At 57.2% G+C, this 12,473-nt stretch overlaps 4 protein-coding genes across 4 annotated transcripts; 3 read left to right on the top strand and 1 right to left on the bottom strand.

Annotated features, from left to right (window-relative positions):
• Positions 1 to 2,129: 2,129 nt before the first annotated feature.
• On the bottom strand, positions 2,130 to 5,121 carry EHS24_005690 (uncharacterized protein; the record flags this gene model as incomplete). Its single annotated transcript, XM_028621177.1, has 2 exons — positions 2,130 to 4,732; positions 4,779 to 5,121. The coding sequence occupies 2 exons, from the start codon at positions 5,119 to 5,121 to the stop codon at positions 2,130 to 2,132; spliced, it is 2,946 nt and encodes a 981-aa protein (XP_028477629.1).
• Positions 5,122 to 5,615: 494 nt separating this feature from the next.
• On the top strand, positions 5,616 to 7,695 carry EHS24_005691 (uncharacterized protein; the record flags this gene model as incomplete). The annotated part of the gene is made up of 10 exons (XM_028621178.1): positions 5,616 to 5,796; positions 5,850 to 5,907; positions 5,954 to 6,067; positions 6,107 to 6,290; positions 6,331 to 6,454; positions 6,499 to 6,878; positions 6,934 to 7,170; positions 7,222 to 7,439; positions 7,482 to 7,549; positions 7,610 to 7,695. The coding sequence occupies 10 exons, from the start codon at positions 5,616 to 5,618 to the stop codon at positions 7,693 to 7,695; spliced, it is 1,650 nt and encodes a 549-aa protein (XP_028477630.1).
• A 582-nt stretch (positions 7,696 to 8,277) lies between these two features.
• EHS24_005692 (uncharacterized protein) lies at positions 8,278 to 8,787 on the top strand (the record flags this gene model as incomplete). The annotated part of the gene is made up of 2 exons (XM_028621179.1): positions 8,278 to 8,333; positions 8,418 to 8,787. The coding sequence occupies 2 exons, from the start codon at positions 8,278 to 8,280 to the stop codon at positions 8,785 to 8,787; spliced, it is 426 nt and encodes a 141-aa protein (XP_028477631.1).
• Positions 8,788 to 9,882: 1,095 nt separating this feature from the next.
• On the top strand, positions 9,883 to 12,434 carry EHS24_005693 (uncharacterized protein; the record flags this gene model as incomplete). Its single annotated transcript, XM_028621180.1, has 5 exons — positions 9,883 to 10,457; positions 10,573 to 10,988; positions 11,078 to 11,546; positions 11,592 to 12,022; positions 12,073 to 12,434. The coding sequence occupies 5 exons, from the start codon at positions 9,883 to 9,885 to the stop codon at positions 12,432 to 12,434; spliced, it is 2,253 nt and encodes a 750-aa protein (XP_028477632.1).
• Between the last annotated feature and the right edge of the window lie 39 nt (positions 12,435 to 12,473).

Below are 12,473 nucleotides of genomic sequence, written 5' to 3' on the forward strand. Positions count from 1 at the left end.
GTTGTCAACAACGTACTGTACAGTATTTACTGTACAGGACTGCTACCTGCGCTGTGCCTTTGGAACCCATGTGCATCGCAGTCAATTCACAGCGACACCCTTCCCATGAACATTAACTCTGAATTAGATGACAGCCCCCAGTCGGTGCTTTGTTGATACAGATCAACATCACGCAACACAGGCCATACAGTATCTGCTCCCCGCTGAGGGTTTCGTGGTCTGTGCATGCTAGATTGCATGCTAGACTCCACATGCTCAACAAGTCACCCGTTTCAGTTTGTGGCTTGTTGATGTTGATGCATAAGACCCACCAATGCTGCGTACCAGCGGCCACCTGGACTTCCCAAGGTGTGTCACTCCCGCCTTGGAGACGAAGCTAGTCGTAGGCCAGCGGTGGGAACGGGCGGGGTTGGCGCTGGGAACCGGTCTAGTTGTGCACACCGGAGGAGGCACTAACGACGACGTCATCGGCTGGGGGAGGAGTCGCAAGTGGACAGAACCAAGAAGGAAGGCGAATTGGTGCGTGTCAAGTCTTCATGGATGACAGTCATCGATTGTCGTCACGTTGTGGGACAGTTTCACTGGTGTAGTACGCGCAACAGGCCAACAGGCCTAACAGGAAGCTCACGCCACGTGTGGTCCCGTCTCAGCTTCAGCAAGGTGCACTGTTTTGGGACGGTTCACGGATCATATCACCTCCGGCTGCTATGCGGACGCGCGGACGCTCCCGGTGCGATGTTCCACCACGTCCTCAACAGTCCCCACTTCATGAAGCCAGTTCGTCCATGATCCTTCATGTCTTCGCGCTGGACCGGTACAAATCTAGTCCGATCGTCCCCCGATCGGTGGAAATGGTGCGTGGTTGGGCGCTGAGGACGGGAGGACGCTCTGCCAGCTGTGCCGGTCTAATCTCGACGATGAGAGGCCCTTGCGGCCGCGGGCGATGCGAGACACCACGGCCTGGCACCGGAGACTGGTACAAGGCTGCTCCGGTTGTCCCCTGGCGTCCTCGGCGGATACGGGTGCCGTGATCCATGAGCTACGAGGACGTGAGGACGCGGAGACGTGGGACGTGAGGACCGCTGCGTAGCGGACTAATCACGCCGGAAATGACATGCTGTCGTGAGCGCATATGCTGGTGACGGCACGACTTTCGTCCCGGCGAGTCAAGATACCGTGCAGGGCAACAACGCCAGTGGGACGGCAATGGGGACGCAACAGGGACGGTAATGAGGACGCACGGGGACGGCCATCAGGCAGCGACAATGCTCGGAATACCGATGCACCGATGCGTACCCATGTATGCATGTACAGAGGCATCGATGTACCAATGTACCGAAGTTTCGGTGTAGTTTTGAGCTGGAGATAACTGGAGATAGCCAGCAGCGAGGAAAAGGTGTAACAATGAAGCGAGAACATGCTGCGCTGGCGGTGGGGACGGGGAGATTGATGTTGCGGGCTCGCTCATCTTACCGATCATGGCTTACCATCGTCGCGGTATAACGATGTACAGATACACCGATGTACAGATGTACCGACTTACAGAGCCAGCAATGTACCGAAACGCCTATGTAATGTAGTAGCCATCGCAGCAGACAAGGTAAAGGTGCATCAATGTAGCGAGGAAACGGCCGCGGGGCATAGGTTGCCGCGCGGGACAACGTCGCCGCCGTACACCCGGATTTGTTGTTGCCGCAGACTCACTGATCAACGAGTTATTGCACCTGGAGGAGTTTGAACGCTTGCATAGGATGGCATACTGTACATGGTTCACAGTCACGTGTTGTAGAAGTGAGTTGCATGGGTGGAATGGAGACGACTGATGCGAGATGCGGCCCGCACGGTCTGAAAGACCCGAAACCACCAGACAGAGCAGATCAGTGAATCAGTGGCTCAGTGGCCTGGCAACAGACCCACAGCTGGTAATGTCGTCACGGTGCTTGCATAGGGAGCTACGGATAGGGTGAGCACATGCACACGCTGAGTATGAGCGAGCCGCTCCCGCCTGGACCAAGGTGGCATGTGCAACATCACTGGATGACACGCACGTTCATTTGTGCGATCTGTGGATCTGTGGTGCTCCCAAGGCATCTCAAAGGAATGGCAAAAGGTACATTTTCATACAATATTTAGACCGAAATAATGAACTGGTGGCGACCCGAGCCCAGGTCAAACTCTGAGCGGCCCTCGGCGACTTCTACTGAATTCCACGTCGCAACCCGGCCAGCAGGGAGCACACGGTCGAGCTGTGCGCTGCAGCGAGTGTTGGGCGGGACCACAAGATCGACAATGGCTGACGTTCCAGACCGAGTGGCGACGACACTGATACGGCCGCTGGCCGACATGTACTCGACGTTGATGTTGGTGAGCATCTTGCCGAGCCATGGACGGACGGTGAACTGCTTGAACCCAGGCTTGGTGGGCTCGAGTCCGGCCAGACCGTTGTAGAACCACTGGAGGATGGAGCCCATCATGTCGTGGTTGCGGCTACGGGCATTGTCGATAAAGTACTCGGGGAGCGAAGTCTCGCCATGCTCGCAGAAACGGTAGTAGCTGGGGTGCTCCTTGGCAACGACGAGGTTGTCGAGAATGTCCTGGTTGTACCCGTGCTTGCGGAGAACGTTGATGACGTACGGGAGCGAGAGCTCGCCGCACGAGTAGCCGTCCGTGTCGAGTGTGTGGCGGAGGGTGGCCAACACGTCCTCGGCGCGCTCAGCGGGCACCATGTCGAGCATCAGGGGCATGGCCTGGGAGATTGGTGTCATTCCGGGACCGCGGAGCCACGCCTTGAACGAGAAGATGGCGTTGATGAGACGGAACGACAGGCGGGGGTCAGCCTTGGCACGGAAGCCCCAACGCTTGGTGGTGGTGTCAAACTCCATGAGACGAGTGACGTAGTTGTCCCGCACCGTCTCGGCCTGCTTGCCATACTCGGCGGCATCCGCGTCGTTGCCGACAATCTTGGCAAAGTCGCGAATAATGGCGAGGTCCAAATAGTATGTGGCCGTCTCGACGTTGGCCTTGGCCATTTCGTGGACGTTCTGGTTGCCCCAGTCACCCAGACCGTGCTCGATGAGACCCTCTGCAGTGGCTCGTGATCCAAGGTACTTGGTATAGGCCTTGGCTGCCTCGTAGTTGTCGGCCACGACCTTGTCGTTGCCGTAGTACAGGTGGTGCCAGTGAGGACCGATGGCGATACACGAACCCCAGGGCGGAATGTCCCAGATGTCTCCTGGCGGGATGCTCGTCCACTTGATCTCGTACACGGGTGCACGCGATCCGATAAAGCCTTCCTTTTGGTACTGAGCAAGCTTGCCATTGTAAAAGTCACGGTCACCGGCATGCCACTGGTCGGCGCGAATGTCGGCAAAGATCTTGGCGTACAGGAACGACACGTCGCGGTGGAACATGATGCTGGGGGCCATGATCTGGGATGCCTCGAGCCAGGCGGCCTTCTCGTAGCATGGGCAGTCGGTGTGGGTGCTCTGCAAGTTGCTGTCGACCGCCTCCGTGACGAGCCTGTAGACGTCGTTGAGGCGCTGGTCCGAGGACGAAAATTTGCCAATGACGGGGGCCTTGATGGTGATGTAGTGTGCACGAATGGCCAGGAGCTCGGGGAAAGCGGAAGACTCGTCGTCTGGCAGCCTGGCGTTGTCGACACGCACGTATCGGCCGCCATAGTACGAGAACTGCTGCTTCCACTGCTCACCCTTGTCGTCACCTCGAAGGGTGTACTCGTGGCGCACGTTACAGTCTCCCCACTGGATAAGGTGGTCACCGTCTACGCGAACCTCGATGTCGCCGTTGTCCGCACGCAGCTTTTCGGCCATGCTGAATTTGACCACTTCGCCAGACGCGCCACGCACGCTAATCTCCAGCATGCCAGCCATGTTCTGTCCCATGTCGACGATGAGCTTGCCGACCCCAAGCTGGGTAATGCTGATGGGCTCGTACACCTTCTTCACGGCCACGGGCTGAATCTGGGCAGTGAGGGCTCCGAGGGGAGCGCGGTCGACAGGGATCGCCTGTGCCGTCTCCCAGGTGGTGTCATCAAAGGTCGGCAGCGTCCATCCGACAGGCTCCTTGCGGGCGTCAAAGTCCTCAGATCCAAAGATGTTGGCCAGAGTGGTGGCGCTTTCGCAGACGCGCCAAGTAGTGTCGTCGGTGGCAACGACCTCGGTGGTCCCGTCTTCATATTGAACGTGAACCTCGACAATTGCGGGGAGCACGTCGCCGAACGTTTGGTACTCGAGCTCCTCGACGTTGGGTGACAGCTTGGGGACGATGCCGGTTGCTTCCAGCTGGAAGAAGCGTCCTCCAGCTTTACCGTGGTACCAGCCGTTGGCAACCTCGACCCCGAAGGCGTTGGGTCCCTGCCGAATCTCGTCGGTGACGTCAAAGAGCACATATGGGACGACCTTGCGGTAGTTTGTCCATCCCGGGTCCATCTCATGGTCCGAGACCTTGCGTCCGTTCAGGTGGAAGACAAAGTGGCCCAGGCCAGACACGACTGTAAAGGCCTGCTTTACGGGCTTGGTCGCAGACCACTGCCGGCGCAGGTAGAACGGGTCGCTGGTGTTGTTTCCGACCCACTTTCCGGCCCAAGGTGAGTCGAGCTTGCCGGTAACGAACGTGGAGATGTCGCTCGTCAACGTAGAGCCGTCGTTGAAGTGGGCCTCGACGCGCCAAAAGTATCGCGTCAGGGGCTCAAGCTGTCCGCGGTATTCAACACCTGAAGGTGTCAGAAGTGGGAAGTGGGCAAGCAAAGCATCACTCACCCAGTGAACCGCTCGATTCCACGACACCAGAGTCCCAGCTTGACACCGCCAACGAGGCATCGGTGCCGACAGTAATGCGCCATGCTGTCTGTTCGACATTGCTGGAAACTCCCTCGTCGTCGTCGTAGGCCCAGGAGAAGGTAATGTCCGAACGGTCCACACCCAGCTGCTCGGCGTAGCCGTCGACTTTGGCGTTGATGATCCGCATAGTGGTAGAGTTGGAAGAAGCTGAAAGGAACAGTGAGAGAGTGGAAGGAATAAGAGTCGAGTCGTTTACGTCTTGCTCATGAACTAAACCATGCATGGCACAATGATACACCGGGTACCCCGGAGGCCGAGCCATGTTCTGTTGCCTCTGGAGTCGTGGTGCTGTACGGACGGCATAGCTCCGGGCATGCATCCGGACAATGGACGAGTGAGGACGACCGAGGACGAGTGGGGACGACCGAGGACGGGCCAAGCCACGTCCACAAAAAGAGACCTCCGAGCCTCCGATACGGCGCGAAGTAGCCGAGACGGTGCGGACCGCACACTTTCGCCGTGATATCAACCGCCACGGTCCGGTTTCTGTGGCCCAGAACAACTCACGTCCCCAGCTCTCCCCTCCGTGGCCCCGCGGGCAAGGATATTCTGGATTAGATCAGCACGGCCAGCAGTATGCAAGCGGCCTAACATTCTACCGAAAGCGCATGGGGGGGACCTCGTCACCCCGTGGTGTGCCACCAGTGCCCCGTGGCGCCAACTAGGGTATTGCGGATTGTGTTCTTTATGACTCGCGAGCCTTCAGAGGGTGTAGCCATCCCCACAAGCCCACCTGCAAGTCACTCAATACTCACAATGACAGACATAACAGACGTGAAGATGGAGGAGAGTATGATCGAGTACAAGGAGGCGGAAAACGAACACACCGACTGGGACTTCCCGCCCAACCTGGCCAACTACCCCGAGCCGCCAACAATTGCACTCATCCAGCAAGGCTATGCTCTGCTTGATGACGACAAAGCCTTGAGCAATGTCCGTGAGTGAAGCGTTGCTCCGAGTTCCTTTTGGGTGGGGCTAAACGGTACCCAGAGGCACTCAAGGTTGGCTGGCGCCAGGTTCTCAACTGTGCACCCTTTATTCTTTCATGGTGAGGAGCACAGCACGTTAGTGGCTTTTTTCGTTAACAAGGCCAGTATTGGTCAAGGGTACGACTCTGGTGCTGCTTCAATCATTGCTTCCATGCCTTCATTCCTGGTGGACTTTGGCTCTCCCAAACCCGGCGATCCAACTGCAAACTATGTACCTTCGTCAGTAAACTTGCATTGAACAGCTGCTCACAAACCCAGCCTGTGGTTATCCCTTTGGAGTGCCTTTGTCACCCTGGGAATGGCCATCGGCGCCGTTTCATGTGGTACCCTCGTTGACCGCTTTGGCCCTCGCCGCACCTCCATGGTCACCAGCACCCTCATGATCGCGGCCGTTTCGCTGCAGTGTTTTGCAGTCAACCGCATCATGCTTTTGTTTGGCAAAGTGAGTTTACCAGTGCCCCGGGTTACTAACTTGCCTCCAGCTCCTCGCGGGTATCCCCATGGGCATCTTCATCGTCTCGGCGAGCAACTTCATCTCCGAGTCGGTCAACATGAAGCTCCGTGCGCCGCTCTCGTCACTTATTCCCTTCTCCACCAGTATTGGATGTACGTTACCCCCCTATGTGTGGACGCTTTCTAACGGGTTTCAGTGGTCTTTGGCCTGACGACTGGAAACATGAACCTCGGCCAAATGGTTGCCTGGAAATCATGGCGCATGACTCTGGCGTGCCAGTACATTTTCCCAGCTCTCACTGTCCTTGGCCTCATTTTTGCTGCCGACTCTCCCGTCTACGCGGTGAGGCAGGGGAAGCCCGCAGTGGCTCGCAAGATGCTCGGAAAGCTTTACGGCATCAAGGACGTGGAAGTCATCAACGCTCGTCTGGCGGCCATCCAGCACACTGTAGCTGCCGAGGAGATGGCTCACGAGCACTACGGCAACGCCGGCTGGGCCGAGCTGATGTCGAACCCGGTCGACGCTAAGCGCACGCTCACCAGCGTCGGTGTTTGGGTTGCTCAGGTCATGGGAGGCGTAAGTCCCGTGACAGCTGTGTATGCCAGAAGGCTTAGACTGACTTGACATCTAGATGTCTTTCCTTGCCCAGGGAATCTACTTCCTCTCGCAGCTTGATATCGAATTTACAGTCATTTTCGGCATCACAGCTGGACTTGCATCTCTCAGTGCGGTGGTCTCTTTCTTCACTGGCTACATTATTGAATTTCTGGGTCGCCGCACCGTCTTCGTGTACGGAAACATTGCACACACCTGCGTTTTGATCGCTATCGGCGGTTTGGGCTGGGCGAGTTCCCAGAAGGCGGGATGGGTACGTTCTGACGACCATGGCTGCCACATACATTAGCTGACGCGATTCCAGGCGCTGGCACTCCTTATGAACCTCGCACTGTCCACGCAGGGCTTTGCGGTCAACGCGCCGGCATACACGCTTATGAACGAGCTGTCCTCTGTCCGTCTGCGTGCAAAGACACAAGCCGTTGCCACATGTGCTCTCAACATCTTTGCGTGCGCCTTCAACCTCATGACCCCGTACATCTTCCAGACCCCAGGAAACCTCGGCGCCAAGACTGCCCTCATGTGAGTTGGAGCCATACTCGAATCAGCTTCTGACGCTCTCAGTTTTGCCGGTCTAAATGTTTTCGTCGTTGTTTTCGGATTCCTCTACGTTCCCGAGACGCGTAATAGGAGTGAGTCGATGCTTTCTGTCCCGAGAATTCCAGGATGGCATGTATTAACTCCATACGCAGCGGCTGCCGAAATTGACGTACTCTACGAGAACCACATCGCTGCCCGCCACTTCGCCAAGACAGACACCGCTGCTCTCATGCACTAAAGTGGGGGCGGAGCTAGAAACGAGAAGGATAAAAACTAGAAGGATAGAACTAGACGGCGGGCGAAGCGGTGGATGTAAGTCGGGAAGTCAGCAGTAAGTGGATGTACGAAGTGGATGTTCTTTCGAAACCAGGTTCAGCAGAATGCCGACTGACAAAGGTGTTCAGTTGATCAGTTGTGTGGTGGTGCACCGTGAACGTGGCTGGCACATTGTCCTCATGTCCTCCATGTGCTATTTGTCAGCAATGGGCACACGCAACAGAGCTGCCTGTGGCCTCACACTTTGCGCTTTATACGACACTGCACCGTAACCGCGGCAACAAAGGACAATCCATGTCACGGCTGCACACGGTGCCCCCCCCCCCCCCCCCCCCCCCGGTGGAGGATTGGCGTTTGTGTGCACAACAAACACACGGGGCCATACTGTATCGACACGTCTTCCCTCTTGGACTCGCTGTTTGCCGATACAACACACACATACCCAGTCATCTCCTCTCACTTTTCCATCACTTTTCAATCACCTTTCCTTCCATCTTCTTTATTCATCCACTTCGCCATGCCCACACCTTACAGCAAGGCCCCCATGGATGCGTTCGGAACTCGACGCAAGGGTATCTGGGGCACGCCTGTCCTCTACGCGTGAGCTTGCGACGCAGGGAATGTCCATCTGACGCCAAGGCTCTTTCAACCATGCCAGCCTTGCCATGACGAGAACAAGTCCAGCTGCGCCACGGAAGTCTTCCGTCTGGCCGATGAGGCTCACAGGGCGTACCGCCCTCCTTGCACGCATTGCGGTGCCAAGTGTCCCTCCGCTTCGTCGAACTCTGGCAGCCTTTGGAACTTCAAGGAGGTCGGCAAGCCTGGAGTTGAGGAACCTCCCAGCCAGGACCTTCAAGAGTTCAACAAGCACCGCCGTGCGCTCAAGCACGGACTGCGCAAGCATCGCGCGGAGAAGAAGGCCCTTGACACCGACCTTTGCCGCCAGATGGCCAAGCTCGCGATCAAGCCCAAGGAAGGCCTTGGCCGCAAGAAGAAGACGGACACTCGAAAGCCTCTGACCAAGAAAGAGGGCTTTGCCACCAAGCAAGCTTGAGCGACTCGTCCGTCGTGCGGAACAGCCGCCACCACAAGCCAAGACAGCCAGCCTGCCCCACACGTTACTGTGACATTCAGCTCGATCAGCTCCTGCTTCCTTTCTCTCCCCTCCGGTACCTTGTAGCATACAGCATGACCTTCGACCATGAGCGTCCACAACGAGCATCCCATGTATGCAAATAGCATGCGAACCCTGCGGCCCCCCCCCCCACCCCACCCCTCTGTCCACCACCTGCAGGAGAGCGGGAGGAGGAGGCCGGAGAGGACATGATGGTCACGTGACGTTGTTTGTGGCCGCATGGCCGACCAGTTTTTTGCCGTGACGGTCGGCGATCAAATGTTTGTGGGATTCTGTTTCAGCTACTGGCACACGACGACCGATCAGCTTGATTGATACGGCAGTAAATGCGCACAGATCACAGAGCAGTCCAGAGTGCATGGCTCTAGCAGGCCAACCAACGTAAGATGCTGCGGCGGCGGCTCAAGAGCACGGCCTCCGCCGACACGGGTGACTGTGGGCTCTAAATCTGCATCGGCATTCCAGATTTCTGATGTTTGGCAACGTCCACCTTTCCCTCGACGTCTGCTCAACCTGCACGCGCATGCACAGCATACCTGCTTCGCATCCCTTGCTGGGCTGTAAATATAGACGCTCGGTCGCATCGTCTGCGTCCCTCCCCGCCCAGTGTCGGCGCTGCGCAGCACTTTGCAGTATCGCACTCCTCCGCCCCCCGTTCGATGTATGACGTAACAGTTTCCCTTGAAAATGTGATCGCTGTCGGACGAGGCCGACAAAATCTTGAACGTCCACTGAGAAGCTGTCGCTGGCCTCGGCGCTGACCGTGCGACGAGGGATAGCGTGCTATGCATAGCGACCGACGTCGTTCTGGGAATGTTGGAGTTACTCACTCACTCATCCTCTATTTCTTACGACCCTCGATCACCACATCGTCGCAGATTTGGAGCTAGTTTCTGTAACTTGCTCTTACGACAACTTTCACTCCACCCCACTCAACCCTCCACTCCACTCCACTTATCAGTGACTGGAGGTCGACCATTTGAACCTTCTCCACACCGCTCTTCCCCTCTCACCATGTCCGGGCCGACATCAACGTCGGAAGTCGCCGACGACCCCGAATCTCTCACAAGCCCCCAGCCAGGGCCCCTCACAGCAACACGCACTCGGCGTGGGACCAACAGTCGGCGAACAACCAGTGTTGGTGTGCAAGACAACCAGCTCGTCCGCGTCGCGTCGGGAAACTCGACTTACAGCTTTGCCGGGGCGTCGCTCCGCCGCATGGCTACGCACGAGACGGGCGAGTATGTCGAGGAAACCGACGATCGTCGATCGCTGCATACCCACGACGAGGAGCACGAGCACGAGCACGAGCACGAACACGAACACGAACACGGCCACATCGACGAGCGTGTACCTGTCCATGTCACCAGCGATGGCCGTGAACCTCCCATGACCACAGGAGAGAAGGTGCGGCCAGTGGATGAAGAAGCAGCCGTTGGCGGGGAGGGTTCGCCCACCCCAGACGAGGAAGCAAAGGCGAAAAAGTACGCGTTGCAGGACCAGACCAACCTCCTCCCCGCCAAACAGGTCATCATGATCTTCTGTGGTCTCAACTGTGCCCTCTTCTGCTCGTTATTGGACCAAACCATGTGAGTAGTGTCGTGTGTTGTGTTGGTGGGGGGAATGAAAGTGGGGTGCGAAACGTGGCGGCAAGCGAAATAATAATAATAATATTGGGACAATAAAAGCTGACACCACCTCCAGTGTCACAACCGCACTTCCCACTCTCGGCAGAGTCTTCAACCAAGCCAGCATCGCTACTTGGGTCGGCACGGCATACATGCTCACCTCGACGGCCTTGCAACCAGTCTATGGCCGCCTGTCCGACATTTTCGGGCGCAAGGTCGTCCTCCTCGGCAGTCTCACCATCTTCCTGTTCGGCTCGCTGGCGTGCGCTCTCGCCCAGACGATGATCGAGCTCATCATCTTCCGCGCTATCCAAGGCCTCGGAGGTGGTGGTATTCTTACTCTGTCGATGATTATTATATCGGATATCGTCTCTCTGAAGGACAGAGGCAAATTTCAAGGGTTCACTGGCGGAGTAGTCGCGATTGCCAACTCTGTTGGCCCCATCCTTGGAGGGGTGTTTACCGAGAAGGTGACATGGAGGTGGTGTTTCTGTAAGCCGGGACCCGGAGAAGATGTCTTTCGTACCATCTTTTCTCGAAGGAAGGAAGGAAAGACGAACGAACATTGCTAACTGCCACAGACATCAATCTGCCACTCACAGCTCTCGCGATCGTGGTGGTTACCTTCCTCCTGCCCCTCAAGAAGATCCAAGGCTCGTGGATCGAAAAGCTCAAGAAACTCGACTTTTACGGTTCCATCTTGACGCTGGCCTGGGCGATCCTCGTGCTCCTCGCCCTCTCGTGGAGTGGAACAACATACTCTTGGACCTCGGCGGCGGTTCTCGCCCCGCTCATCATCGGTATCGCCCTTTTGGTCGTTTTCATCATCGTCGAGGCCAAGGTCGTCCCGCTTCCTCTGGTGCCCATGTACATTTTCAAGGACATGACTGTCGCCGCGTCCATGGCCACGACATTCTGCAACGGCGCCGCATTCTACGCAACGCTGTATTACCTGCCACAGTACTTCCAGGTCGTCCGTGGCGACAGTCCCATTCGGTCTGGTGTCAACATGTTGCCTCTGACTTTTGTCCAGGTCTTCTTTTCCTTCAGGTAAGCTTATTCGATGTGCGCCACCTACAAGCTGACCCCTACTAGCTCGGGCATGCTGGTCAGCAAGACGGGCGACTACAAGTGGAACCTCATGGCTGGGTTTTTCATCTGGACCATTGGACTTGGCCTCATGTCCTCGATGAAGGCCGACACACCCATGGCTCACATTTACGGCTTCCAAGTGCTCGTCGGCGTCGGTGCCGGGCAGACATTCCAGACTAGTCTGATCGCCATCCAAGCCAGTGTCGCGCGCAAGGACATGGCCACCGCCACGGGCTGTCGCAATTTCCTGCGCATGCTCGGCGGTACAGTGGCGCTCGCGGCGTGTGCGGCCATCGTGAACAACATTGCAAAGTCCCGCCTCAGCAAGCTGGACCTTGGCACCGAGCTCGTGGCCCAGATCCTTCAGGACCCGACACAGCTGACAGACCTGGGACTGTCGGCTGCCCAGGTGGCACAGGTTCGCGCCATCTATGGTGAGCAAAACTCTTGTCGCCCCCGTGAATCCTTTGCTAACCACCACCAGCACACGGGGTGGACGCGTGCTTCTGGCTGTGTGTCCCCATGGCCGGCATTTCGTTCTTCATTACCGTCTTCTTCGTCAAGCGTATCAGCCTCAAGCGCGAGGACGACGCCGAGCTCAAGGCCGCAGGCAAAGCTTGGGTCCAGGAGGAGAAGGCGCGCAAGAGGGCCAAACATGGCCACGGCAACGAGGACGGAGACGAGCACAGCCAGGACGACCACGAGGGTGCAGCCCACTCGGGAATCAGCGACCGGACTCTCACTTTCGAGGCTGAGGTGGTCAAGGACCTCGAGGCTGCTGGCAAGGGGATTGAGGAGGCCGCTGTCGGTGTGGCGGCTGCACCCGAGAAGCGTCAGCCGTTGTAGATATACACACATAGTTATACCTAGAGTGTTTTTGATACC

This window comes from Apiotrichum porosum (assembly GCF_003942205.1).
Source record: "Apiotrichum porosum strain DSM 27194 chromosome Unknown scaffold_3, whole genome shotgun sequence".
Taxonomy (NCBI): Eukaryota; Fungi; Basidiomycota; class Tremellomycetes; order Trichosporonales; family Trichosporonaceae; genus Apiotrichum; species Apiotrichum porosum.